The sequence below is a fragment of the Zonotrichia albicollis genome, chromosome 3 (genome assembly GCF_047830755.1).
Source record: "Zonotrichia albicollis isolate bZonAlb1 chromosome 3, bZonAlb1.hap1, whole genome shotgun sequence".
NCBI lineage: Eukaryota > Metazoa > Chordata > Aves > Passeriformes > Passerellidae > Zonotrichia > Zonotrichia albicollis.
In genome coordinates, this window is record NC_133821.1 from 37,776,224 (window position 1) to 37,803,672 (window position 27,449).

Consider the following 27,449-nt stretch of genomic DNA (forward strand, 5'->3'; position numbering starts at 1 on the left):
GAAAACATTTGATTCTTGTCTAGAACAACAAGAAAACTATGAGAGTACAAACATCTCTAACGTGTATGTAAAGACCCATTCAGGATTGTGCTACTGGTTTGGGGTAATCCAAGCCCATTTTTCTATTTCTCAATAGGCACGTGTTCATGCCCAGCTGTGAGAGATTTAGTAATTTCCAGACTATCTGCAGTTAGGGACTGGTTTTTGATTTCCAATAGAACCCACAGATTCCCTATAATTTCTGTTTAAATTGTAGAGCCTAGCCCACACCTTGAGATGAGCTTCTGCTAAATAGTAGGAACTGGGTCCTATGGGGAGACAAGTAACAAGATCCTCTTGTTCCTATTACTAAGTACTTATATTACTATTATCAATTAAGAATTAATTCTTGCTATTACTGTTATTTTAGTTTATTAATATTACTAATATTAACACGTTCTATCTTTAACATCTTACTGCTGTTCACCACCCTTTTAGCTTCTAACCACTGCATGTTCATCACCACAGTGTGGTTCTCTGTTCTCCATCCCTTCAAAAGTATAATTAGACTAATTTTAAATGCTATAGAACACAACAGATGAGAGATGAAATAGGATTTCATTTCACACTGCTCTAATTGCACACCACATAATTTAACATTGGGCTGACAAAATATTTTGATGCATGAGAATGCAGTGCTTACTTTCCCTTTGGAAATCTTGTAGAACTTTCACCATTTCTCTCTAACTAGCTGTAGAAGAAAGCTCCCACTTTGACAGCAGTGTGAATGTTTTAACCATAGGACTCAATAAAACAATAAAGTTTTTGAAAAATGACCTTCTCTCCTGAGTAGCCAAAGGGGAGCAGTGCTCTTTCAAGAAGATGAAGAAATTAGCTCAAGTAGACATTCAGGCACTATGTCCCACACATCTAATCATCAAATTGTTTTACTTTCCTTAAGATAAAGTCAAAAGAAATTACTTTTTTTTCCAATCTTTACCTTCTACTTGCTGGCCAGTATGACAGCTCTGAACTCTGTGTCTCTAACAGGACCCCAGGGAATGAAACCCTGTAGCATAACAGTCTGAAAGTCCTAACAAGCCCTCAAAGCCTACAAGGCTTTCTTTTGCAAGGAAAAGTGCAAGTGGTGTGCTGAACTTTGAGTGTACAATAATGCAATGTGTTCTGCCCTGTGGAGAGGAGACAAGCAGATGGGATTTGACAATGCTAAGGCAAACTGTGCTGTGTGACCTTTGGCTCTCTCAGATTCCTCCTTATCCTCAGAAAACATCCCTTAGAAACAACACAGTTTCCATACTAGATTGTACCTGTGCATGCACCATGACACATGCTTGCCCTGTTAGCTTTCCAAATCTTCAAAAAGAGTAGCATGTAGCTTTTATCTACCTTTGTTGCTTTCCTAACTGGGTGACACAACTATGTGGCCTTGACAAAGCCCTACTCCTTACATCCAAGAGGAAAATGCACATTTTTTAGAGCTGTTACATTAGACAAGCCCAGGGATGCTGCTCTTCTTTCAGCATTTGAACACAGAATTACATATTAAATATCAAGAGTGTATGATTGCATAAGGTATGAAAATAAAATAGAGAGGCTAAGCATGAGATCTCTAACAAGTGGTTACACAAACATGGTGTCTGAAAAACCAGCCCCTTTCTACCCCTTTTATTTTACTTTTTAAGTAGTGAAAGAAAGAAAAAATTGCTTATTTGTTAGAGCAGTCATCTTCAAAGGAAAGAATTCATCAATTTAATGAAATTCAGACATTTCTCATTTATATAACAGTGTGTATTGAAACCAGAGTAAAATCTCAGCATGATTCCTGCTTCATAGCAATTCTCTACCATCAGGCCTCTGTTTCATTAGAATGCATCAGTATCCTCTGATTCTTACGTTATTAAGCAACATTCATTTCATTATAGTATCCAAGAGGTGGAGAGGCAGCAAAGAAAAAAAATTCTTTGTGAGCACAAGCCAAACAATTGGTACATCTTTTACCTTCCTTACACTATGGACAACAAAACCTCCACTAGCTGGCCATACCTTAAAAAGCTTCCAGGCATCCAGCAAATACATAAACTTAACATTTCTGTGTGCCAATCCTCCAACACGAGTTATATGTGCTTACACTTTCTATATACTTCACCTGTTCCTCCACAGTCCTCCCCTTTTGTCTAGCCAAACTTGCTCAAGCCAAAAAGCATTTGCAACAAGGGGGTATAGAAGCGGAGAAGCAATGAGAGAAGAAAAAAGAAAGCCTGGAAGAGCGTACATGTTGACACCTGTACTGACATCCTGAATTTCTTATCCCATAAAACTTAGTTTTATTAGGAATACAGACTCTGGACAACAAAATAAAACCTTAGGCAAAACTGTATGGAACAGGATGGAAGTAAAGCAATGACATCAGCCCTTGGAAAATCACTGAATTCCAGGATTCCCAGGCCCAGTGACAGCAACCAAATCCAGGCTGGCACAGACTGTCACAGAGCTCTCTGTCTGAGGGAGGAATACCTGTCAGTACTGAGTTTAACTTTTTTCTTCTACAAAGAATACCACACCAGAACAGCCATCTCATATGCTCTGGAAATGAGAGGTAACCCATGGCAAGTAAATTACTGCTAAAGTTGCAAGGCAAAGTACCATGCCCAGTAAACTGCTTCTAAGGGAAACTTGCATCCAGGCCCTGCATTGAAAAAAGGCACAAATAAATGTCAGTCACAGAGACCCAGAGCAATTAATGAGATTTTAGAGGCAAGTTCAAGTGCCCAACTCCTACCTGAAGCTGCCATGAATGAAAACTAACCGAAGGCTAATCATGAAGTGGTGTACTGATGCTAAATCAGGAAAGAAATAATTTTTTTTTTTTAAATAAGCAGAAATCCCAACAAATGAATGGAACAACCAAAAATACAAATTTGACTGCTTTATGAAAACTCCACCAAACGAAGTATTTTAACTGCTGCTTCAAGAGGGTGGCCAGAGGACACATGCCAGGGCAGAAATAGAACTGCAGTCATCCACCCAGCCTCACAGCTCCCTCATTACCGATACCTCATTGCAGCCTCAGAGCTGGCAGGCACAGAGCCTTGCTAGAGCACATACTAATAAACTTCACAAAGGTGATCAACATTTCCAGCTTGCAAAGTACTCTTCCAATTATTTCCATTCTTCTCTACAAAACTTCCCACCCCAAATCTCAAGTGTGTCCTTGGGCACAGCTTTTGAGAAGAAGAATTGAAGGAAGCCCTGCACTCCCTTGTCTGTCAGACTGCAATCCTACTGCAGGTTGATCCAAAACCCCCATTACTGGCCCATTACTGAACTCCAGTGGCTTGCTCTCTAGGCAGAACCCTCCTAATCTGCTGCAGCTGAACTTCCTCAGCCTATCAAGTAGGAAATCCTTTTATTGCTCTGGCCTATAAGCCTCTTATCTCCTAATTCTGTGAGGCTGAGAAATAGCTGTTCTGCTCATTAATCCTACAATGACAGTCAGAAGGGGATATATACCTTCTCACTCTACTCAAACACAAGTAACTAGGTTTCATCAAGCTCTTTACTATCTACTTAGCTGAGTCCCACTCCACAAGATTTTATAGGAATTGCAGTGGCAGTACAGAAGCTACTGCACTTTCATGAAATATTCAGAACACTTCTATAGTTGGAAAGACCCTATTTAATTCCCTGTACTGTAGGTAACAGAAAATTGTTTTAAGAAAACCTTTTTTCTTTTTTAATTAAGTTCAATTCTGGCTAAAAATGCTGTATAAAGACTTTCCTCTGCAGTCTGCATATACAGCATTGGTTTAAAAAGAGATCTTTCTCAATCATTTTTTACAAACTCATGTCATCCATGACCTTCAAAGACAGCTCAAAGGGGAAAAAAAAGCCAGTTGAGACCTTGGATTAACTAATATCTTTAATTAGCACCCCCAAGAAATGATGAAGGTTGCTGGTTTTCCCCCTATATAGGGCACTCAGCCAAGGAGAAACTACTAAGTTAATTTTTCCATCTGGATTGCTAACTTCTATTTCTATGAATAAAGCAAAAACTGACTACAAACAATTGCTAAACACCACTGCAAATATTCCAGATATGAGAAAGTCCTCATATAACATGTATTATTTAATATTTTACTTTTATGTACCCAATGGACAAACATAGGCCTATCTGTGTCATTCAAAAAACCTTCTATAAAGTTTTGTTGAGAAAAATGTTAAAGTGGCAAATAGTGTTAAGATCACAGATATCTCACGTCAGCTGTACCTTTAACTATAAATGTCACACTTCATCATGCAGCTGTCAGCTTCCTTTAATGTACTAAATGCTATCATGTAAGCACAGAATCTGACATGATGTAAGACAACAATTAAAATAAAAAGCAAGTCAGCTTTGACACAATGTCACTTTTCTGTATGCTGCAAATTAAAGGAAAATTGAAACTATACAAGTAAGCTAGTCAAGAAAAAAGTCTGAAAAAGCCTCAAACACCAGTTAATGTTTCCCTCTAATGTTATGTACCATTTTTACACTCAGCTTCAAGAAAACATCCATAGCTTTAGCACAGCTAATTACAAATTGACACCAAAAGATGTTAGGAAGAAAGCCTGAAAATTCTAGAATACCTTGATAGTTCTAGCTGTCAGTTTCATAATGGCCATGGAACTAAGCAATTATTTTTCAATTTCTATCCTCCCCTTTTTCAATTTCTATCCACTCTGTGGGACTGCTGCAGCACAGTAAAATTGCTGATGCTTTTAAAACCAGATGCAAAGCACTTAAATTAAGGCTGAAGAAAATCGTAGTAATGATGGAGCGATTATGAACTCGAGGTAATTAATATTTGAATTGATCATATATTAAAAATTTGATTTCACTTCACTGTATTTGATGCACAACACTAAAAAGTGTCTGGAATGTTGAAAAATAATTTTGGAGAAAATGAGAAACATGTACACCTGGAAAAGCATAATGTTAATAATTAGATTTCCTTCTTTTCAGTGTTTTTTCTTCATTTTCATCAACTTTAAAAGTATATTTAATACATCAGCACCATAAAAACTGTGACCCAAGGGAAAGCTAGTGCTATCTGTCACAAATACAGAAATGTCACATGCCTAATATTGGTCTGGCCATACCATGACACATTTAAAACCTCTGTGGCCCAGGGAAGAAATAGTCACTATTACAGAGTCTGTTCACAGGCAAGGAAAAGGGAGTCAAGCAAAAAGAAGCTAGAGACCTCTCCTGCAAATGGAAGGGCTGATACAGACATTCCAAGAACATTCCTGTAAAAACATTCACTTCAAACATCAAGTTAACACTTTCCCCTTTGTGGAAATAAGAGGAAAGGGAAACATGGGGAATTCTATAAAGTTTTACCCCTGAATACCATGTCAGAATTCTTTTCTGCTGATCTATACCCTCCAAAGGATTTCCAGGCCAGTAACCTGCTAGAAAAACATTAAATCTAAGAACATTATAATTTTGACTGGAAAAGTTCTATACATGAGTGCTGCTGCATTTTCCAGTACGCTATATTTGATTGAGTATGACAGAAAACTGCAGAAAAATTAAGAACTAAAAAACCCATAAGGTAGATGAAAAAAAATACAAGAAGACACACAATTAAAAATACATAAGTGAAGTAATACAAAAATAACTTCAAACCTGTTTCTGAATAAAACAAATTCAAAGACAGCTGTATCTGAATAAAACAAATCCATGAGTAGAATCTGGTCACGGGCGGAGCTGCTAGGAATTTGATCTCTAAAGACTACTCTTTAACCAAAAAATTATGAAGTGGCAGCATTTGCACATTTCCAATTGCTGTGTTAGACCTGTGACATTTATGCTGAAGTTGATAACTTTTTAAACACAAAACCTAAACAATATTTCCTGAAAACTGTATTCAGCTACACGAAGACTCCAGCGATCACAACAAATGCACAACTTTAAATTATCTGCTCTAGTTTTATATTGTTTTTCCAGCCCTTGAATGGTTTAATTATTGCTAGAGATATTTATGTACACACAGACAAGAGGGAAAGTCAAGCCCCTGTGAGCATGGACATGGGCAACTGTGAAAGTTCATGCAATTAATTGCTTCTATTCATTGCTATAAATTCTCCTGCACCAGCCTGTTGAAGGAATACATCCACAAGGATCTCTACATTACAGGCATTAGGAGAAGCTGATGTCATTCACTTGCATGCCTAGGACTTCAAATGTGAAACGACAGAATAATTAAGGTTTAGAAACAAAATATCCAAAACTTTTTTCTACTTTTGGCAATTATTTTATTTAAGAACATAAACAAAACAGGCTGAGAATTGAGACTTGAGCTCCATGTTGAAAGGTGATAAAATGAAATACTCTTCATACCTGCACTTCTTAGGTTAGGGTCTAGGTCTGGCATTTCCTTGGACGCCTCTGGACTGACACTGTAGATCGACGCTCCCGCTTCACTGACAATGCTGAAAAATAAAACAGCAAATATGTAAAACAGCACACAGCTGAAAAGCACACATGAAAGACCTTGCAAGTGATTGAATTGAATATATAGATTTTTTTTTTAAAGCATCAGGTTTTGAATAAACCAAATGCTTACAAACGCAAGTCAGTACAAAGGAAAATATCCCCATTTAAGCAAAACCACCCCTCCCTGACCTGCAACATTAATTCTTTATCAATTCTGGCCTTACTATAAACACACACTGTGCAGGATCTCAGTCCCTGTCTCAATCTTTACAAGACGAAAGAAAATGAATACAAGAAACAAGTGTTACCAGAAGTAAATAAGCAAAACAGCTTCCAAAAACAAAATTAAACCTATCTGACAATTTCATTAAAAACACCTACATTCTAAAGTCTAACGTATCACTTGAATCCAAGCCATGAGCATGCACACATTGCCTCAAGCCAGCTGCCCTAAAACACTCAAAAAGCCCCAACTTGAGCCACAGAGCTGCGGCTCCCTTCTCAGCAGCATTCAGTGCCGTCTTCTCCCAGCTCTCACTGCCATCGCCAAAGAAAAACAGATTGCTTGTCTTCAGGAACTTAAACTTCATTCATATACCATACACCTCAAACTCACTCAGTAATGATGATAAACTCAGCAATTCAAATCAAACACATAATTAAAAACCCTTCAAGTGCTCTAGTTCCACTCAAGAGAAAACTGCAATCAAGTATTCACAGACTAAGTTTATTTTCAGCTGTGAAATTCTGACACCACTGAATCAACAGTATATTTTTTCAAATAACTTCAACAGAACTGGAATTTCAGGTTGATAATTATGGCATCATACAGCTACTGCTCTGGAGATTAATACTATCACTTTCAGAACTATTTTTACTTTTACTATTCCACTTTTAAAATAACCTAATCTTTGCCATAAGGAGAGAAACCACAGTCCTTAAGAAACAGGCCTTTCAGCAAAAATCCATAACTTTGCTTTATATTGTTTAAAATTGGACTATAAATTTTCCTTTTAGGAACATTTATTAGGTCAAATTTTTACATAAAGAAACTGATACCTAGAAACCACTCCCTTAAGAAAAAGCTGGAGAACAGCTCAGAGGTTAAATATATTCCCATTCAATGTTCCAAGCACAGTAACAGTAAATAGGGTAAAATGCAAACAGAAAAGGTAAGAATTTCTTAATGATTTTTTTACAGATTCCCCTCTTCTCCAGTCAAAACTGGAATTTGGTGGAGTGCTGTACACACAAGTCAGATTTTAAAGGTACTCAAAACTCTAAAGAACAGTAGTACAAACAGATGGGATCTTTCAATAAATACAGAGAATAAAATACTGCTATCTTCAAGATTAATGTAACTCCAGACCCATTCAAACGGAGAAAAAAAAATCCTCAGACCAGGTGAATAGGCCAAGTGAAAATGAAACTATTTCATGATCTTTCAAAAAGATTCAGCATTATGAGCACTCCTTAACTATAAATGACATTCATAAAACATTCCCATCACAGGGCTCAGAAGTAAGATCGTATCACAAAAACCTAACTGCTGAACATAAAGATGTTGACAGAAGACTCATAAAACTGATTTCTCTGATGAACAAGTAATTTAAAGAACAATGCAGCAGAACGTATTTCTTAACCTGTTCACACCTTATAAAGGCAGCATCTGGCAAGCGTTCCCTTTCTGGATATTGCTTCCAAAAAACCACACATAAGCACACACTTTGAACAGCTTTTCACTAATCTCTCTTCAATCTTCGTATTCCAACAGATCCCAAACCTTAGCTCACATACAAATTTTTAAATTTAATACATTGATAATATAATTAATTATATATATTATATAGTAATATATAAGTAATAGAATTTTAGATTTTTTTTTAAATCAGTGTTTTGCAGTTATTTTTACAATGCTGTACTATAAACTGTACTACTGAACACAGCCTATTGCTTGATCCTCTCCTGGTATTCTCTGCAGTGAACAAGCTGATATGAACTTGATGGAACTTTTAACACACTCAATATTTTACTGTTTCTCATTAATACTACACTGATGATTTGCAGAAGCAGAAGGATTGCACCAACACTGCCATTCTATGGTAATATGTGACTTGTGCCAGATTTTAAGGTAGGCAGTACAAAAACTCCTTGCTAAAATGAGTAGATAAAATTAATGCTCAGGATAGGAGACAGAAATATTTGAAAAAGACCATATTTCCTTTTCTCAAAGCAAAAACATTTATACACTCGGTGAGGAGAAAGAGAGAAGCCAAGTAAAAAATCATCTCAAGAAAGAGAACAAGATATAAAAAGCACTTTCAGAAGCAGCATACACTGGGTACTAGAGATCCACTCTGAGACAGTTTAGTATACACACGTAGTTATTCTACAAAGTATTTGGTGTAGCAGACAGGGAAAGGGGAGCAAGAATTTCCACTCACGTAGAACCTCACACTGCTCTGCCCAGGACAGCAAAACCCAGACGTCAAATAAATCTTTTACCCAGGTTAAACACGTAAAAAACCATCTTCTGGTTCATTTAATAACTGCCAACCAAACTTTTACAGAACTATTAGTGGCTATCACATGGTTTGATATGGCTACAGGGAGGTGGCTACTAATGCAACAATGACACACAGAATGCTAAATCATTTAGCTTGGTCAAAATACTAAGATTACAAGCTTAAGGGATTGTCAGCAGATGTTCTGGCTTGTACTTTTTGACTAGACAGAAGACAGTCACTTTGGTTCACTGACATTTCATATGTTTTCCACATTCTCATAACTCTCTTGAAAAGGGGGATAGCTTTATAGACAATTTAAGCTAATTAAACGTTGCTAAATGTTTAATAAATGCTAATTAAACATGTCTTTTAAATAATGTATACATATTTTATGTCAGGGCACGTTAAGAGAAAACCAAACATGCTCAAATGAGTAGGAAACAGAAATTTACTCCAAACTACTGTGGTCCACACTATTCTTCAATCTCCTCTTCCCATTTCTATAATGGATACAATTCTCAAAAGAGTCATAAAAACCCCAGCTTCATAAGAGATGGAGAAATTGTATTAAGATCTTGTGCATCTTCAGAATTTGTTTCTATTTTAACTTTTTAAGTCACTTAGCAGACCAAATCAAAAGAATTGGCCCCATAATGAGACCTTCATTACTGTGCAATCCTTAGGAGGAAAGATTCTGACCAAATTGAAACATCTGAAACAGCTTTAGTGAAAAATTAATTTGCTTTTTAAAGTCAATATGTAATAGGTAAATAGGCCCATGGTTATGATATGATACAATGAGCTTCTAGGACATGAATGAACAAGTTTCATAAACTTCTCTTTGAATCAACAAAAAAGTAGGTAAAGGATCTGCAACTACACTCCCATGCTGCACTTTCCCACATCAGCCATCCCACAGGTAAGGGGTTTTTCCTCAGCATTTTAATTTTTAAAAATTAAAAGTGCCCAAATCACAAAGCCAGTACACAATATCACAGTGTATTCTTTTCAACTGTACAAACTGGCTTGTTGCATATGAACTAAGTTTTCCTGTACTGCACCCATCTCACTCACAGTTGTTAAGACACAATTTAAGTAGCCAAGGCAACATGAAACGTACTCCACCAGCACCACCTGGTGGGCCCTCAGCTTTATGCTACAGACCATGCCACCTATACTCTAAATACTTTAAGGAGCCTTTTAACATTTACTAAAGCAAGTTGCTTCTTTACTCAGCTTAAATGAGCATTGCATATTTGATCTGAAAAGATTATTCAGATTTTCCATCTTCTCATTGTTACAGGAAAAAAGCCTTTCTTGTAAATTGTAAAAAAATAAAGTAAGAACACTTACAATTCACTCTTTTTTCACATTCAAAGCTATTACATACCTACAAAATGCATACAGATTACAAATAACCAGCTAGTTAACAACAGTGGTTTAACTAAATTACAATTTTTAAAACTTGCAGGCTTCTTAGGTAGTAAGTTTTCACTGTGAACATTTTCAAAGCTATATAAAACATCTAATATATGTATAACAAAGAAAAGATGTATCAGGCTAGACATTTGTGGGTTTAAATATAAATGCATCTTCCTGACATTTTCAAGAACCTTACCAGCATTTCAGACTTCTGTATTACATTGAGGTCAGACCTCTATATTACATTGAGGTTATTTCTCTACAATCAAATGCAACACTGGATTAATAACCTACAGAGAAGCAACAGGCAACTTTATCCCACTTCACGTAACTTGCTGTCCCTACCACTTCCAACTTCTGATCTACAACTTCCATCCATTAAAATACCAGTACAAAGAGAAGTCTGGTGTCTATTACTTCGAAGAAAATCCTGGTGTCTCTAAAAACAAAGGGTATGCCAACCTCAGAATGGGTCAAGATTTTTGTATTTGGCCTTAAAGCGATGATCTGCACAAAAGCTCCCTTCACAATCATGATTCAATAATTGTGGCTAATTCCTCTAACTGAACTTTTTACATACTTATTGATAAATATATTGTTCATAAACTTGCGGCTACAAAAGTCAGAGGTTCCCATGAAGTGCAACAGTAAAAAAAAAGTCAAAGGTTTATTCAATGTTATTCACTGATATAATTGGGGTTTGAATCACCTGGGACAGAAAAATCAAATGAAATAATATAATGACAAATAAAATGACAAAATATTCTCTAGAAAAGAACACTGCATTTAGACACTCAGTTGGAATGTATCAAGCTTTAATGATGTTGGCAGATGTTATGATTAAAAACAACTAAGAAGGGGCAAGGAAGACTTAATTAAGCCTGTACTCAAAAGAAGATTGGGCTACTTCATGAAAGAAAAATCCATTGGGCCTTACTGGAAACACAGATGTCACAAATAGTTCCTGAACAGCCTAACACCCAAAAGGGTTGAGAGTTACACTACAGAAACAGGATGCCTGCATCTGCTGTTATATGTCTCCCTATATACCCATTTTTGCTGACTAATGAGAACCACCAGCCAGGGCAGGTTGGAAAAGCTCTTCACAGGAAACAGCAATAACCCCTCATTTGCATTTTGCCTTGTCTTGCTCTTTCTGCTCCTGTCAAGCAGGACATTGCAAACGGCAGAAGCACCTTGAGCAGCCTCTTCAGCTCCTCACCATGACCCAAGGCAGAGCTACCTGCCCCTCCCAGCAACTCATGTTGGGGCACACAAGTGCTGCACCACCTCTGGTGGTGACTGTGGCCAGCTGGAGCCTGCAGCACAGCACAGGCTGGCATCTGTGCAGCCACATGTGCTTTGCCACAGGAACAACAGCACACCAGGATTGACAGACCATGGCTCTGACACAGCTGACACTGCTTTTTTTTCATATGAGAAACATAAATCATGGAAGTTCAAGATTAAAGGTTTTGGTATATACTGATTAATGTATTCATAGAATAAAAAGGTCAAAGAGATTTTAAAAAGCCAGTTCATTCTGATAGATGAGATAAGATTCATAATATGGTGTTTCCCCATCACTAACAAAGTGGTGGTGCAACAAAGGAAGATGTTAGGATCATGAAAAAGGATTATACTAGATAGTCATCATTATTGGATAGAATCAAGGCAAAAAGCATCCAATTAATCTGTGTTTTTAAAAGAATATAAATAATTAATTTTAAATGTGAACAATATTAGAACCCAGGAGATATTTTCATTGCAAAATATATTTAATACTAAAAACACTTTTAGATGAGAAAGCAATGTTCCTCAAATTTCCATTGCTTCAGTCAAAACCTTTAGTTACTACATGGCATAAAAGTGTTGCTTATATGATAGTCCATCTTTCAAAATCAGTCAAATTAGACAAAAGCTGTTAAAGCCATCTTTAGCAAAAGTATTAGAAAAAAGCTCCCAGTGACTCACAGTTGCAGCTATTCAATTAGATGCAGGAGGGACACCATAAGCCTTAAAGTACAGCTCCTGCTTCAGAGCTCACACACACACAAAAATTTAACCCCACAAAGAGTCTTCAGAGAGCACACCAAATGATGAGCAAACAGACCCCACATAGTTGCTCAGATGCATTCTGTAAGTTTCCATAGAAAATATTAGGTGAAATTCTGCTTGCAACTAACATTTTGAAGTCGGAACAAAAAAAAAAAAAAGTCAGTGTTTCTAACCACGTAAGAATTTGTTCTCTATTTTACAAAGTTTACTAGCAACTATGCCGTGCAAAGAAAGGAATTTGGTCTTGACCAACTCAATCAACTTTGTAAAGTAAAAACTACTACATTATTTCACACCAGAGACTCTCTTACAGCAGATTACAACGCAGAATAGCATCATGTCTTTCAGTTACAAACCCTACATCTGAAGCAGCTTGCTGACCCCACAGCAGGGACAATAAACAAGCACCTTATCAAGGTGCTTATAAGCTGCTGAAGTGACAGAAGTTCAAGGTAATCATCCTTTCATTAGGAATTATTTCTCTCCTGTTCAGCCACAAATGATATTTAGCATCAGTTAAGCTGATGCTTTTCCTGGTAGACAGTATAGAGCTTTAGAACCTACTCAAGAGGAAAGAATTAGGCCTGCTTCAACCCATCTTACCAAGATACTCTAATCAGTGTTGGTATTGTTGCTTCAGATCATTAAAAATTATTTCTGTTAAAGTAACACAATCTTACAATTATACTGTGTTTCCCAATTTTTCTAGTACGCTTTTGCAAAACTAAACTGCCCTATAGAATCGAAGTACAATCTTTCAGATGAAGAACAACATGCAAAATTTGATGGTTTGAAATGCCAGATTATTGTCTTTCAATAACAGATAAAATGCAACACTTCCTCATTGTGAGGAGAAGAAAACTCTATGAACTCCCAAATCAAGAACTAGTTACCATACTAAACTAATAAATCCAACTGTATAGCTCCAGTCTGGAATCCTTTATTCAGCTGTGTATGAACCATGCCCTCAGCACATCCCTGCAAAGGGAAGAATGATCAGATATCTGTCTTCATCTTGTCTGAAAACGATGACATTTTTCAGTAAGAAAAGGGTCCAAATGGCAGGTGTCAAAGAGCTTTAGCTTCACACGTGGTGCTAGGAGGCAGAAAAAACAACAGCAGCGTGTGGCCATGTCAGAGCCGCACAGAAGCTGCCGTACAGGCGCATATCTGAAAAGAGCAAACCTCAGAGCCTGTTAAATCAATCTAGTGCCAGATGCTGTTATCAGAACAAAACTGGTGCTGTGGATTCATCCCCAGAAGAAATACACGTTCCATGTCTGCAGTGAAAAGTGAAAGACCAAGGGTGGCATGTCTCAAGACTGAAGGTGACAGTCACCTGTGACTGCCCCCACCACTTTCATTGACAGTTTCAGAAAACAAGTGCTGTCATTGCTCATAAAGCAGCTGGAGCTGAAGCTCCTTTCTGTCCTTGCACAGAGCTTTAAAATCTGAGCTTCAGGTCCAAAATCTACTTCCAAGTTAACTATCCAACTAAAAAGCAGTCAAGTAATTTTTTTTTTTTTGCTGAAAACAGTGCAGTACAGTAGGAACTTCAGAGAAAATTTAGCTACTGCTCATCTCCTTGCTGCAGCAATGCCAAGGAAAAAAAAATTGTGACAATATGGATGATGTAGAATCAACATTACCTTAATGTAAGAGGACAAGTTTAACTCAAAAGAAGCACATTTTATGTGATTACCGTGCAATTCTAAGCAGTATAAATGAAAAATGGTTGTACTTAAATATGTTCAAAAGTTACCTATCAATCATCAATTACCATTAGAAGAAAGGAAAGTAAAAAAGGCTTTAGGACTGACATAGGAAATGAAAACCCTAGAGACCACTTCTAAAATATAATAGACGTAGAAATGGGTATACTCTTTATGAATATACTTCACAATTTCAAGACCAATCATGACAGAACTCAGCAGTTTTGCATAACTAAATTATCCCAGTGAATTCAAGGGAACAAACTGTACGTACAGCATTGAAAAAATGTAGCCCAACACTGACAGGATTTTACCCAACCTGTTTTTACCCAGGAGGGAAGCACAGGGAGACAAAGAAACGCAACCATTTTGGCAGTCAGGCTTCAAAAAGAAGAGAAACACTAGGTGATGTAAACAATCACATTTCATACCTTTATAGACAATCTTGAAATGAAATCACCTAGAAGCACAATAGAAACATGGAACAGTCCAAAAAGACGATGATGCTCCCCAAAAAGCCTATGAAAACTGTTCCCTACTGAAGGGCTCAATAAGCAGCCTTTTTTAGCCCCTGTTCCTCACAGTTCTCAAGCACTTGGTGAAGATGACAAGCTTGACTCAACACCATGAAATACAGCAGACCAAAGGAATCTGCAAGTTCCAGAGCAGAAGGCTGTCACCAACACTGTCCAGCCAGCAGCTTCTCAGCTCAGCCAAGCAGAAGCCCCTGCAGTGATAGCACATGGCAAAAGCTGATGTTTAACCCAGTCCATTTCCAGCCATGCAAGATCTTACAAGAGGTAAGATCTATCCTGGCTGTTCTTAGAAACAGCAGAGGCAAAGGGTAAAACCCTAAAAGGTAGTTCATGCTCATGTATTGTAACTCATGTTGAAGCATTACCAAATATCAAGGTTGTGGGAACAAACAAGACTTTTTAAAAAACAAGATTCCTGCCTATAAAGTAATACCTATACCTTACTAGTACCACCTGCATTTGGCACTGTCACTGACAATTTATAAAATAGGGGAAAAATGTGTGACTAAAGCCTATTTAATTTTTAAGCCAAAGCATTTCCCTATTGCATGCACTGTCATACCCACATCACCCTTCTGTGGGACACAGGACACTCAAGAAAATAAATGATCCACCGAGGAGACTCCATCAGGTTCTGGAGTATAAAGATCTCTTAACCAATTTATTTGTCAGTGAACTTCACAGAGCACTCAGATTTAATAAAATAACATAGCATTAAGAAGCATCACAAGTGAATAGTCAGTCTGAAATTACCTAGAAAGGCTACAAGAACAAGACATTCCAGTGCTATAATGGCTCTTGTGACTCATTTTTATCTCTTAGAATGAGCACACAGATGCAGCAACTGCTGTGGCTAAAACGCAGTCAGTTAATCCAGACCAAAGGCTGGAGCTTGGAGTCACATGAACTCTCAGGGAGACTTTGTCCCCAGAGTGGAGCATAACTGGACAAGACCACAGCATATGGAGGAAAATGCCTCTTGGAGAACAGCACCTCCAGCAACTGTCATTTTCTTTAATGCTCACTCTGGGCCATTGGGAGGCAGCCTGGCCAGCGCTGCTGTGCTGTCTCCACAGCCCTGATTCATGCAAAATTCTGACCTGTAGCTTGGGCCAGAGACAAGCTTTATTCTGTTTCCCCTCTGTGCTTTCCTACAATACCACTGATGCTGATGTTGCTACACAATCTCTCCCTGCTAGCCCAACACTCTCCTCAGAACAGGTCCAGGAGGGAAAGGTGGAGTCAAAAATATCCCTTCTACGAGGGTTGAGCAATGCAATGTAGAAACACTTTGCATACAGGGAAGGAACCACAGATCCTCTGCTGCTGCTTCTCTCTGATCCCTCCCTCTTAACAGTGAGGTTGTATCCAAAGACTTCATATTAAATATTTTTAACCTACAGACACTTCTTGGCACAGCTTACTGAACTCTGAAGTACCCAGGTTTTCCACATAGAGAAACTCAAAGTAAATTAAGAGTTCTGGAATCAGAATAAATGCTGGCAGGAAAAATTCTTTGAGGCATAAAATAAGAAAAAGTGTTCTTTCCAAATCTTTCTAGCCATGTAGTTTCTTTTTAGTTTACTTTCATTTGGAATTCACCTAAAACATAAACCATTTTGGTTTAGAGAAGATGCATTCACCCAATGAGCTTATTTTCCAGCTCAACATATTCACAACAAATGCTACATAAAGTAAAAGGGCTTCATGCAGACCCAATCAAAATTCTATGCTTCTATTTTTCAAAAATCACTTCTACAAATTAAATCACGACAGTACACTTATTATTTCTGAAGTACTCATTTGCTGGGGTTTTCTTTTTTTTTTTTGTTTTTTAATAGGACACTACAGTTCCTTTGATATTTTTCTGTGATCTAGTTTATAACTATTCAAAGCTGTCAATTATCAGGAAGTGTTCCATTCTGTCCATCAGGGAAAACATTTTCCTTCATTGGAAAAAAAGGTTGTAAAACTGAGGTACTAGTTTAGTGTTTCCAGCAAAATCTATTAATCCCTATGAAGAAACTACAGCATTACAGTGTAAAATGGATTATAGCAACAGACAGGGGAAAAAAATCAAACAAGAAAGTTAAGAAAAAGAGTAGGTTACTCATTCTTTAGAAAAAGGTAGCGTTTTTCATGTGAAACTAACACAACCCTCCAAAAAATCAACTGAAGCTTACTTTACCTTAACAAGCACTTGTAATAGCTCAGTTACTTTTCTGAGACAGATTTAAAGGCAGGAAGATGTTCTCAAATGTCTGTAGAGCAACAAAAGCAGATTGAGTGCCTTATTATTAAATTACCCATTCTTCTCTTTTTAGGCCTCTATGGCTCGTCCATGACTTCTCTGGTCTCCTCATTGTCACAGTTTTAAATATTATTATTTTACTTCTCTCATATGTAACTGCTGGGCATTTACAGTAAGAGATCTGAATAAAATATCTCCAAATGAAGTGAGCTAAACATTAGGTATATTATATTTTTATCCTTTAACCATTTACAACAGTGGACACCCTCCCATTCATTTTGTTTTACAAACAGAAGTATGTATCAACCTCTGAAAAAAAACCCCACAAATAAAAATAATGACCAAATCCCCATAAACTTGAAATACATTAACGAATTGCATGTTTTTACAGACAAAATTTCTTTCATAAGATTGAAACCAAAAGGGGGGGGAAAAAGGCAAAAATAGGTATCTGGGATTAGTGAAATAAAAGTTCAGTTAAGTAGCGCTATATTTGTTTTCCCATTTCTCTTAAAAGGGAATAATTTGTTCCCTTAGGTTGTGACAGATCCACACAGGAGACTTTAAATGAGTAATATCACTAGAACTGGCATAAACATATGCTGAAAGACCACTTCATTTAAAAGACATTTTTCATTCAGTTACAAACACTTAAAAAAAAAATTGGACAGAAATTTCTCATGCTTCAATTTTAACTAATTACTTACAGATTTGAAAAGAAAATCCCAACTATAGTGTTTTTGTTTTCTTAGTTATCCAAACAGGTAAGCACAGGATAAGACATCTTACTAGTTTTTAAGAGATCCTTACACTTAAATCACAAAAATGCATCTTATTTTATATCCTACTTTTTACACCACAATTTTCAAAATTATTCTCCAGCCATAGATATGCTATACAGCACTTAAATAATCAACTACAATTCTAGCAATATAATTCCTTACAACATTGTGAAGGTGCATTAACACATCTGTACATCTAATTACTCATGAGCCCAACAATACATATTTTGCAGAAGAACATCTTGGAACATGCCTTTTTTTTTAACCTTATTACTCCTTTTTTCATTCCCAACCTACTTTATAATGGGTAAGTCTCTCTGAAACATTTGAGAAACTATAGGTCAGTTATATGATTTTAAACAAATGCACTACCAAAACTAAGATGGGCAATTCATCCTTTTCAAATATAACTATGTTGTTTTCTCTCAGAGACACCAAAGTTTGCACCAGGAAGCTCATACTCAGTTATTCCACCCTGCCATATGGGCAATGAGCATCTATCCTGCATCTACTGCTCAGGATTGCTCATTATTCTGATGCCTAGATCCTGCAAGATCCTAGACAAGCACCATTGAAGAGTGAGGATGCAATGATTTTTTCAGCTTTTGGAAACTGCTGAATGCCTCAGAATCACAATGGCTGAATCATAGTCACAATCACCTGTGGAGACTGACTGGTCCAACACTCTCACTCAAAGCAGGGAGAATCAAGGCAACTTGCTCCAGTCAGGTTTCAAATATTTCCATGAGCACGAACTCTAAAAACTACTACATATTAACAAGAACATTTGGATCCTCTGTAGCTAAGGTGTGATGTTTTGATAGTATTAAGCTGAGGTTCCAAGTTTCTTTTAATGGCAGGTTAAAAATTTAGCACCAAATATGCACTTAAGAAAAGCACATACTTGCTGTGGAACAGTGGGGCATAAATAAATTGAGATTTTAAGAGTCAAAACTCTGTCTTCAAAAACAGTGCTGCACTGAGAGCTCACTAAAGAATCGCAGCTTTCTCAAATGCTGTAAGCAAAAAGAAAACATGAAACATGAAATTGTTTGAAAATTAGATTAATGGAAATATGTGCCCTGCTGATTCCAGAAGGAACAGAGCAGGCCCACTTAATTTCCACTGTCTGATGTTAAACCGTTAAGACTATTCTTGCAGCTGATAATTAACAGCTGTTACTTTAAAGAAAATTAACAACAATTTGGAGATCAGGGCAATGGAAGAGACAGCACAATATTAAAACAATAATTGTCCAGATGAGAAGCAGAGGTTATCTGAGAGAGACTTCACGGCAGCACAGCAGTGCAGGGCCTGGAGGGCTCTGGCTGATGCAGACAGCTCCTGCAGGGGGTTATGGAGAACATATGCCAGGGTGGTGTACACAGCACCCTTTAATAGGGCAGAGCATCTCCTGCCCCCGGGCGCCTGCTCAGCTCTGCTGGCTACTGCAGAGGTGGCGGAGCCCAGCCTTGCGCTCAGCCTGCCCTGGCAGCCAGGCCAGCAGCGCCCAGAGCGCTGAGCCAGGCCCGTGTCCACACACCAGCAGCGCCACGTGCGGCACCACGGCCGGAGCGGCACCGGCCCGGCCCGGGGCCTGCACGGGCAGCTGGGGCCAGACTGGAGGCATCTCCTGCACCCACTGCTCCCAGGGGGAACAGCCTCCTCCTCCCGCAAAACAACAGGGCACAAGCGTGAAACACTCCCCTCTGCCCCCACAGGCAAGGATAGGCTTCCCAGTCTAAGCACAAACAAAACATCGGCTAAATTCAGATCCATATTACATTAAGGAACTGCTAGTGGAGATTTTAATATGAAGGATCAAATTTCCACCATCCTTTTTTTTTTTAAATATACATTTGCATAAAGGAGAATTTAATCCTGAAATGCCATGTAATTATTTGTAAACTATATATTTGAAATTATTTTATAAAATTAGCCACAGATGGGTATGTTCAGAATTCTGTCAAGCTGTTGAAATACTTCCTTAAAAAACATATAAATAACACTTTAAGAATACTAATACAACAAACTGGCATGTCCTGGATTTGAGTTTAATCATACCCTGAGAACTAGAACAAACATTTCACAAGCTCCAAGTCTTGACTTCCTCTCAAGTTCATAAAAGCTCACAAAATCACCATCACTACATGCAGGATGTGATTTATGCAATCTAATTATATTAGATGTAACATACTAAAGAACCCCCAAACTTGTATTCTGTTATTAAATCCAATGGAAACTAACCTACAAAAACTTTATAAATAAGGAATAGACATGAACTCAAAACATACATACTCCATTAAAATTCTGACAAGGCCTATTGTAATCACTAAGATTTCAACCTGTACCGAGTGCTAGAACTGGTATTTCAGATGAGTTAAATACAATTTACATAAAGAAAGCATCTCGCTCAAAGTCCACTGTACTAATTATGAAATTTATTTTATCATGATCTAATATGAACCTACAGACAAGCATTGCTTCATAATGCTAATATTCACAGTTGAGCCAAAAATAAATAATTCTGCATTTTATGCATCCCATAATAAATAAAGTCTATTGACACAAATCAGCATTTCATCTGTATCTTTACTTTATAAAAATCTGGAAGAAATTTCCTACAGACCATAAAACTGAGTAGAATCTGCTTTGAATTAGGTGCCACCACTTTTTTCTTCTCACATAGCACCAGAACAACCCCAGGCTTAAAATCTTGTCTCAATCAGAAAACATTATTCCTGTTAGTGTATGAATACCAGTAACCTACAATCTACTGTAAGTGCTTTACCAAAGAGAAGCCAATAAGAGGAAAAATAATTTCCTCTATCTTGATCTGCTAATAATGAGCTCAGACTTTGCAGTGACTGAGTGGTCTTCTCCAGTAAGGCCATGAGATCACCAACCAGCTCCCCCAAGGAGAAAGCTACAACCAAGGCAGCACCAAGTGCCTCTGGACACTCAGGTACAAGCAGCAAGATGATGGCAGAGCCATTTCCCTACAGGAGCAGGGGTTAACAAGAGGAATAGTCAATAGGAGAGCCTTAAACATTCCTTTAAAAGTCTTTTTACTGTTTTTGTTAGCTAGAAAAACGAGATATATTAAAAAGATACCATATAATGATATCAAAATTATTTCATTTTAAAACATTAAAATTGACAATGTCTCTTTCTATCTACTCTTACAGCAGAAAATTAGAGTTAACATTTCCTTTTGCAGAGACAATCACTGAGAAGTAACACAGGAATATCCAGTTTGATTTACTTAAAAATGACAAAGTTCCAGAAAATAACTTTAATTAAAAAGAAAAAAAGTAACTTGGAGCTGTAATTTTATGCTTTGAGGAAAAATAGACCAAGAACAAGCAATAAATGCATCACTGGTTTTACTGAAAGCCCACTTACAAAGTATATTTACAGTACAACATCATAGTGGTGACAAGAGAATCACCCATGGAGGATGCATGTTTTCCTGAAACATTTACATCAAATTCAAATGTCAAAATGTATTCTATCTAAATGTTAGTTCTAGTTCAACCCAATAAAAGAACTGAACAGGCAGTAGGCATGTTGCCTTGGCTGCCAAAGAAGTTTTAAAAAATATAAATTTAATTAGGTTTGAGAGAGAAGTTTTAGGTGAAAAGCCATTTTATTATAAGGAATAACTATAGCTGCTTATAGACAGACATCATCACTCCCACCTCCAGGCTTTTGATTTAGAAACATCCACAGACAGATGAGCTGTTTGAATAATATTTGCTGCTACATGAAAAAAATCTGATTTAATTAGAAACTGATATTAATTGCAATTGCAAATATGATTAAAGCAAAAATGTTATTTCTATGTGAGCAACAAATTCACTTTCAGAAGCATTAGGTATTATAAGGAAAGGAAAATATCTAAACATGCAGAACCGCTAAATGGATGTGATTGCATTTACAGCCGTGCATGGAGTCACCCAAGCAACACCAACCTGCCCCCAAAACTGAAAAGGAAGAAGAAAGCCAGCATCACTCTCTCCTCTCTGCCCTCTCCCCTGCACTGGCTCATGGTTGCTGCAGGAGGGGTGGGTACTGCAGAAGATGCTTCATGCAATTTGTGCATTTTGATGTCTCCGTTCAGGAGGAGTTTCTCGCCTCTGTATCACTCACCATGACAAACAGATCATTTGTCCCTCCCTCCACTTACTCATCATTGACAAAACTGCTGGGACTCGGTTATAGAAAGGAATTATCCTCAATAGGCACCTTCAGTTACAACCACATGACACTGCAGTCATCTAAGTCTAATCCCTTTTCAAGCTGAAATAACCTACTCAAAGTCCCTTTGAGACACACAGCATGTCTATATTCTCTGCCTCTCATGCCCTGAAAAAAGCAGAAGTGTGCTGAGTATCTCCTGTTGCTGTGGCTTCTTTCCATGTCATTCACGGAGCTCTTAAGACTGCCATGCACTTTATTGATAAGAAAAGTTAAATGAATCCAGGCAAGCATAACCCCCAGTTTCAGCATCACACAAAATTACTCCAAGGGAAAGTGCAACATGGACAGCACTCACCCATGCACTGCCAACAGCCTCTAAGAGCCAACAGCCCGAAATCAGGATGAGAAATTGCAATTTCAGGTAAATGCAAAGGGAAAGAGCTCTTGCTTTACTGACAGACAGGTTGCATTTGCTTCTCAGTCCTGGAAGACTCTGGTCTATCAGACACTTAGAGGTCATAAATGTTCAATATTCAAATCTTCCTAAAATCCAATGCATTTTGTCTTTTTTTGGGTTTAAAGCAAAGGTTGCACCAGTTGCTCTCCTAGTACTGGAGGAACTTGTTAGCAGTAGTACAGGAGGCAATTTTCTGAGGTTTACTACTAAAAAAACCCTGAAAATATTTTGGGGGAGATTTTTACCTAAAGTTAGGATCTGCCCACAAACTTTCATTTTTAGCAGAACTCAACAATATTGATACTTCAAACAATAAAGAAACTTTTCCCCACTAATAAGAGCATTTATGCCTTAGGATGAAAAATTTCATCCCTCTGACAGCTAAAAGACACTGAAATGAAGATATCTAATGTTTGGCAGCTGAATGTAATCTAAGTGCCTATTCTAAGCTTCTGCTATCAGCATCAAACCTAATAGCAGATTAAGTTTAAATAAATAAGTAAATCCATATATCACATCTCACAACAATAAAGGATGCCCAGTAAGAGCTAAACTGCAGAACAGCAAATGTGGTTTTACAAATGAATAGGTATGAAGTTTGGCAGAATCTCAGCTTAAGTAAAAACATATTACTGGCAAGCTCACACAAATGGAAAAATGCTTACTTCTCCATTATGTTCTTACAGAATGTCTGCTTGAAGACAAAACACTACCCAAATATACAACCAGCTCTGACTGTGCAATAACACTCAGTCTTAGTACATTACAAATCATCTTGTATTTATATAATTTTCATCTGGATGCTCTCACTATTAATCACACTATATTTGCATGCTTCCATTTAAATTAACTCCTGACAGGATTTCACAAATAACTCCTGTTGGAGCTTCTTTACATAGTAAGGAGCCTAAATGAAGTTTCTCAATCTTTACTGGTGAGAATTTACCAATTGCCAATTACCAATATCTATTTCATGACACAGTCACTTAAAACATACTTAAGAGACATCAGAAACACATATGTGTAAGAAGGACAACAGAGAAAGAGGCCAAATGCCACAAGCATCATTTATTTTAGAAAGGCCATATAATTACACAAAGCATAAATTAACATTTTAATAATTTTTGATACTGGAAGTGAATGTAAATTAAGATTTTGTTGTTAGCATGACAATTCCATACTAGTGTGGAGCAATTCTATTTCATCTAGGCAATGGGTGAAGACCAGCAGCTTAAAATGCACACATGGGTAACAAGAACCACATTCCAATTTCCCATAATTAAATTCCCATAATTAAAGTTCTGCAAATACAAATGAGAAGAAGGACTTCATCTATTTAATACAGTTTGTACTTCGTTATTTTCAGGTGCAAACCCAATAGTTTTCAACCTGTGGTTCACAGGCTACTTCCAAGATGTTTAAAATAGGACAGGAAAGAGCACAGCCCACTGCAAGTAGGCTTACAGTCTCTGGAGTGATTGTTTTTACACTGCCATCAGTAAATTTCCATGATCTGCAAATCAAAAATACATCAAAGAATGATCATTATTCAGCTCAGTCACTTCCTATCAATGCGTTCTATCAGGTAACATCCAAATTTGACTACATTCCATTTCTACTATGACAGAAACTATGGTTGACCTCACATGTTACTTCAAAGAAAAAAAAGCCACCTGAAACTACAGAACTATGCATGCTCATTTTAGAAGCTCTTCAAAAGCTGCAGCAGCAGCAGCTTACCTGAAAGCCTAAGCTTTTCTGTATGTTTGGTATCAGTATCAATACCAAGTTTGGAACAACTAAGTCTTGGATTATTAACGCTTCACTAATTTTCTTCGTGTGGGACCTCACACTTACGGATCAAATTCTAACCTTCCATGCCTTCTGATTAATGGACAGCATTTTCAAACACTCTGGAGATACATCAAACAAGGGTATTTAGCTTACTCCAGCTTAAAAAGGAATTAATAAACAAAGAATTAGGAAAAAACTCCCACGTGCAGCTGTTAGAGGAGTCTTCTCCAATGCTCAGTCTGAGAAGCAGTATTAGGTCACATTTTTCAGCTCAAGTCCAAACCTCAATTTTAAGCTTGAATTGAACACCACCCATCCATGCTCACAAATGATCAGGGAACAGGAGTGGGAAATTTCTCTTGACATAACCTGCTGCACTGAACAGGCAAGGAACACACAGCTCAAATGAGGACACAGCTGCACAAAGTTCCCACAGGCTGTACTTCAGCATGTCTGTCTAGAGGAAGCACCTTCAAGGTGCCATGCCCCTTATTCCCTGACTGCACTCATTCTTTCTGCACTTTCCTCAAGCTTCTTGCATTTCTTGAACCCTCCCCTGACCTTGGCAACCACTCTTAAGAAAAAGCTCTTTGGCTTCTCCTGCCAAGAAATACAAGATGGCACACAGTGCTGAGACCTGCACATGGCCTTTCACGTTGATTTTAAAGTTCCACCCTTTGATATCTCTGCTGATACTGCAAACGTGGTAAGAGCGTGTCAACAGCAATGAAGTAAGGTTTGGTAACTCTTGAGAGAAAAAGGATGTTGAACCAAATAAACACAGCAATTATGGTAGAAGTGGGCATTTTATATTATCATCTCATGTTATGTTTGTTCTGCTAAATAAGAGTTTCTTTCTATGATATTAAACTGGTAAGAACCTTGCAGTGTTGACCAAAGAGCACAGAAAAAAATCAAAAGTTGTAAGTACATTAAATAATAATGTAAATCACTTTAGTCTGAAATAAAAAGCTTAATTTTGTCCTATTAGGTAACTTGCCTCCTCAGAAATACCAAACACAGAAATTAACTTCCTTCACAGAATAAGCTGAGTTGATAGGAACCTGAAAGGATTATCAAGTCCTACTCCCAGCTCTGCACAGCACCATCCCCAAGAGTCACACCATGTATTTGAGTGTACTTTCCAAAGACATCTCGAACTCTCTTGTCAAGCTTGGTGCTGTGAGCACTTCTCTGGGGAGCTGTTCCAGTGCCCAAACACCCTCTGGGACAAGAACCGTTTCCTAATATCCAACCCAAACCTCCCAAACGAGCTTTAGGCCATTTCTTAAAGTCCTGTCACTGGTCATGAGAGTGAAGACATCAGTGCCTGTCCCTCGTCTTCCCCTCATGAGGAAGCTGTAACTGCAATGAGGTCTCCCCTCAGTCTCCTCCAGGCTGAACAGACCAAGTGATCTCAGGTGTTCTCATATGGTTTCCCTTCAATGCCCTTCACCATCCTTGTTGCTCTCCTTTGTTTGACTGGAGCAAACTAGGAAACTTCAGATGTAGTAATTTTCCTTAAGTTAATTAAAATCTTTTTTTATTTCTGGGCTCTGGAAATAGCCTTGAACAAAAGAATTTAGGCCAGAGGAATTTAACACAGAAAGCCCTTAAGATGGAGGGCCCTTAAAAGGAGATGGCATTGCAAACACTGACCACCACAAAACGTGAAGTGATAATAGTTTTAAATATTTCTACTAACTAATGAAGTCAAACACACCCAAAAGAAAATCCCCTACTAGTTTTACTAGTCTTGTCCTGTAGATTTAAATTAAGACTACATCTGATCTGGTCTTAACTGAGTTTTAGGAAAACTCCTAGTTCTGCTCTACAAACATACATCATGTAATACACACACACCAAAACTGCCTCCAGGGACCTGATGGGCACACTCCATGCAGAAATGGTAGCTCTTGCTCATTGCACCTTCTTTCTCTGGTGTTTCTCAATAACCTTTTACCTTTCCAACAACTTCTTGTTTTGTGTTTACAAATATTTTTGGAGGTTTTTCCCTTTTCATCTGACTTCTGTTGTACTGCAATACCAGATGAAGTCAAGCTGATTATGTTAAAAAAAAAAGTTGTTTCATTAATCTGAAAATAACAAAGATCTATAAGAAAACAGCCTGTGTTCAAATTACTGCTCAGTAGGGCACATAAAAATTGAAAACAGAGAATTAATTTTGAAATACTAAGTATAAATGGCTTCTCTGTGAGAAAACAAAGGAGGAAAAGAATTTATCATGTTCAATTTCTCCTTGTAATTGTCTGATTTGCAAAAGTATATTTGAGATCAGTACATTTCTAACTGAAGAGAATGCATTACTGCCCTTAGTCATGTTGTCACACATTTAATGGCTTTTCATCCTAAAATCTTCCCTTTCTTCTGTCTATTTAGTACCCCTTAAAGACTTGAAGAGATCTACATATTGAGAATGCATAACTTTTAAAAACTCTTAGAAAGAAAACACAGAAGGGAAGTTGCACAAAACTTTCCTCTCTCCCCGCAGACTGTTTTACCACAGATTCCCTTGGATGCAAGTCAAACGACATGTCCCAGTGCTCTGGAAAAATGGACTTTTTCCTTAAGATTTAGATCTCTTTCACTAGTAAGATTTGCTTCCTGACCCCCTGCTTTCACATTGCTGAAATCTAGACACCATCTGTAACCTACTCTTTTTATGAACTTAAAGGAATTAAGAATTTCTTTAACTACATCGAAATACTTCCAATTAGTCCTTGTTCTCATCCCGAAAACTATGAATTATTTCTCTGAAATGTCAGAGACAGCTCCATAATTATTAAGTGTATCATTTATACAGTTTGCTTCATTAAGTTTTAAATTCATGGCATGCAAGCCAGAAGTTATTACCATCTCCTGTTTCATCTGCCCCACCACAACTTCACTGCTTACCCACTTCCTTCTCTCCCCTTAAAAAAACACAGCTAGAGATGGTACAGGTGGCTATAGTCAGGGCAGAGGTGAATCCTTGCTTCAAAGGCAAAGATCACCTCTGAATTTCCCATTTTGAATATAGTATGGGTCCAGCTCAACATAGATAGCAGTTTATGGATACACCAGGAACAAGCACTGGATCCTATTTTAAATGCAGTCACTCATTCCAGTCCATTTTGTACTGAACAATATATCAATTAATACCCAAGTTATGAACAACCAAGAGTAGGAGGAGGAAGTCATCTCTATGCATAGTGAGGTTCCAACTTACAGGACTGTCTCCTCTAA

At 37.5% G+C, this 27,449-nt stretch overlaps 1 protein-coding gene across 3 annotated transcripts in view; it reads right to left on the reverse strand.

The window, feature by feature from the left end:
• Nucleotides 1-27,449, reverse strand: part of SRBD1 (S1 RNA binding domain 1) — a 124,513-nt gene that overhangs the window by 56,793 nt on the left and 40,271 nt on the right. For all 3 annotated transcript variants that reach the window (XM_026791097.2, XM_005483087.4, XM_026791096.2), the window contains exon 17: nucleotides 6,386-6,477. In XM_026791097.2, coding sequence (XP_026646898.2) covers nucleotides 6,386-6,477 — 92 coding nt within the window. The remainder of the gene's footprint in view (nucleotides 1-6,385; nucleotides 6,478-27,449) is intronic.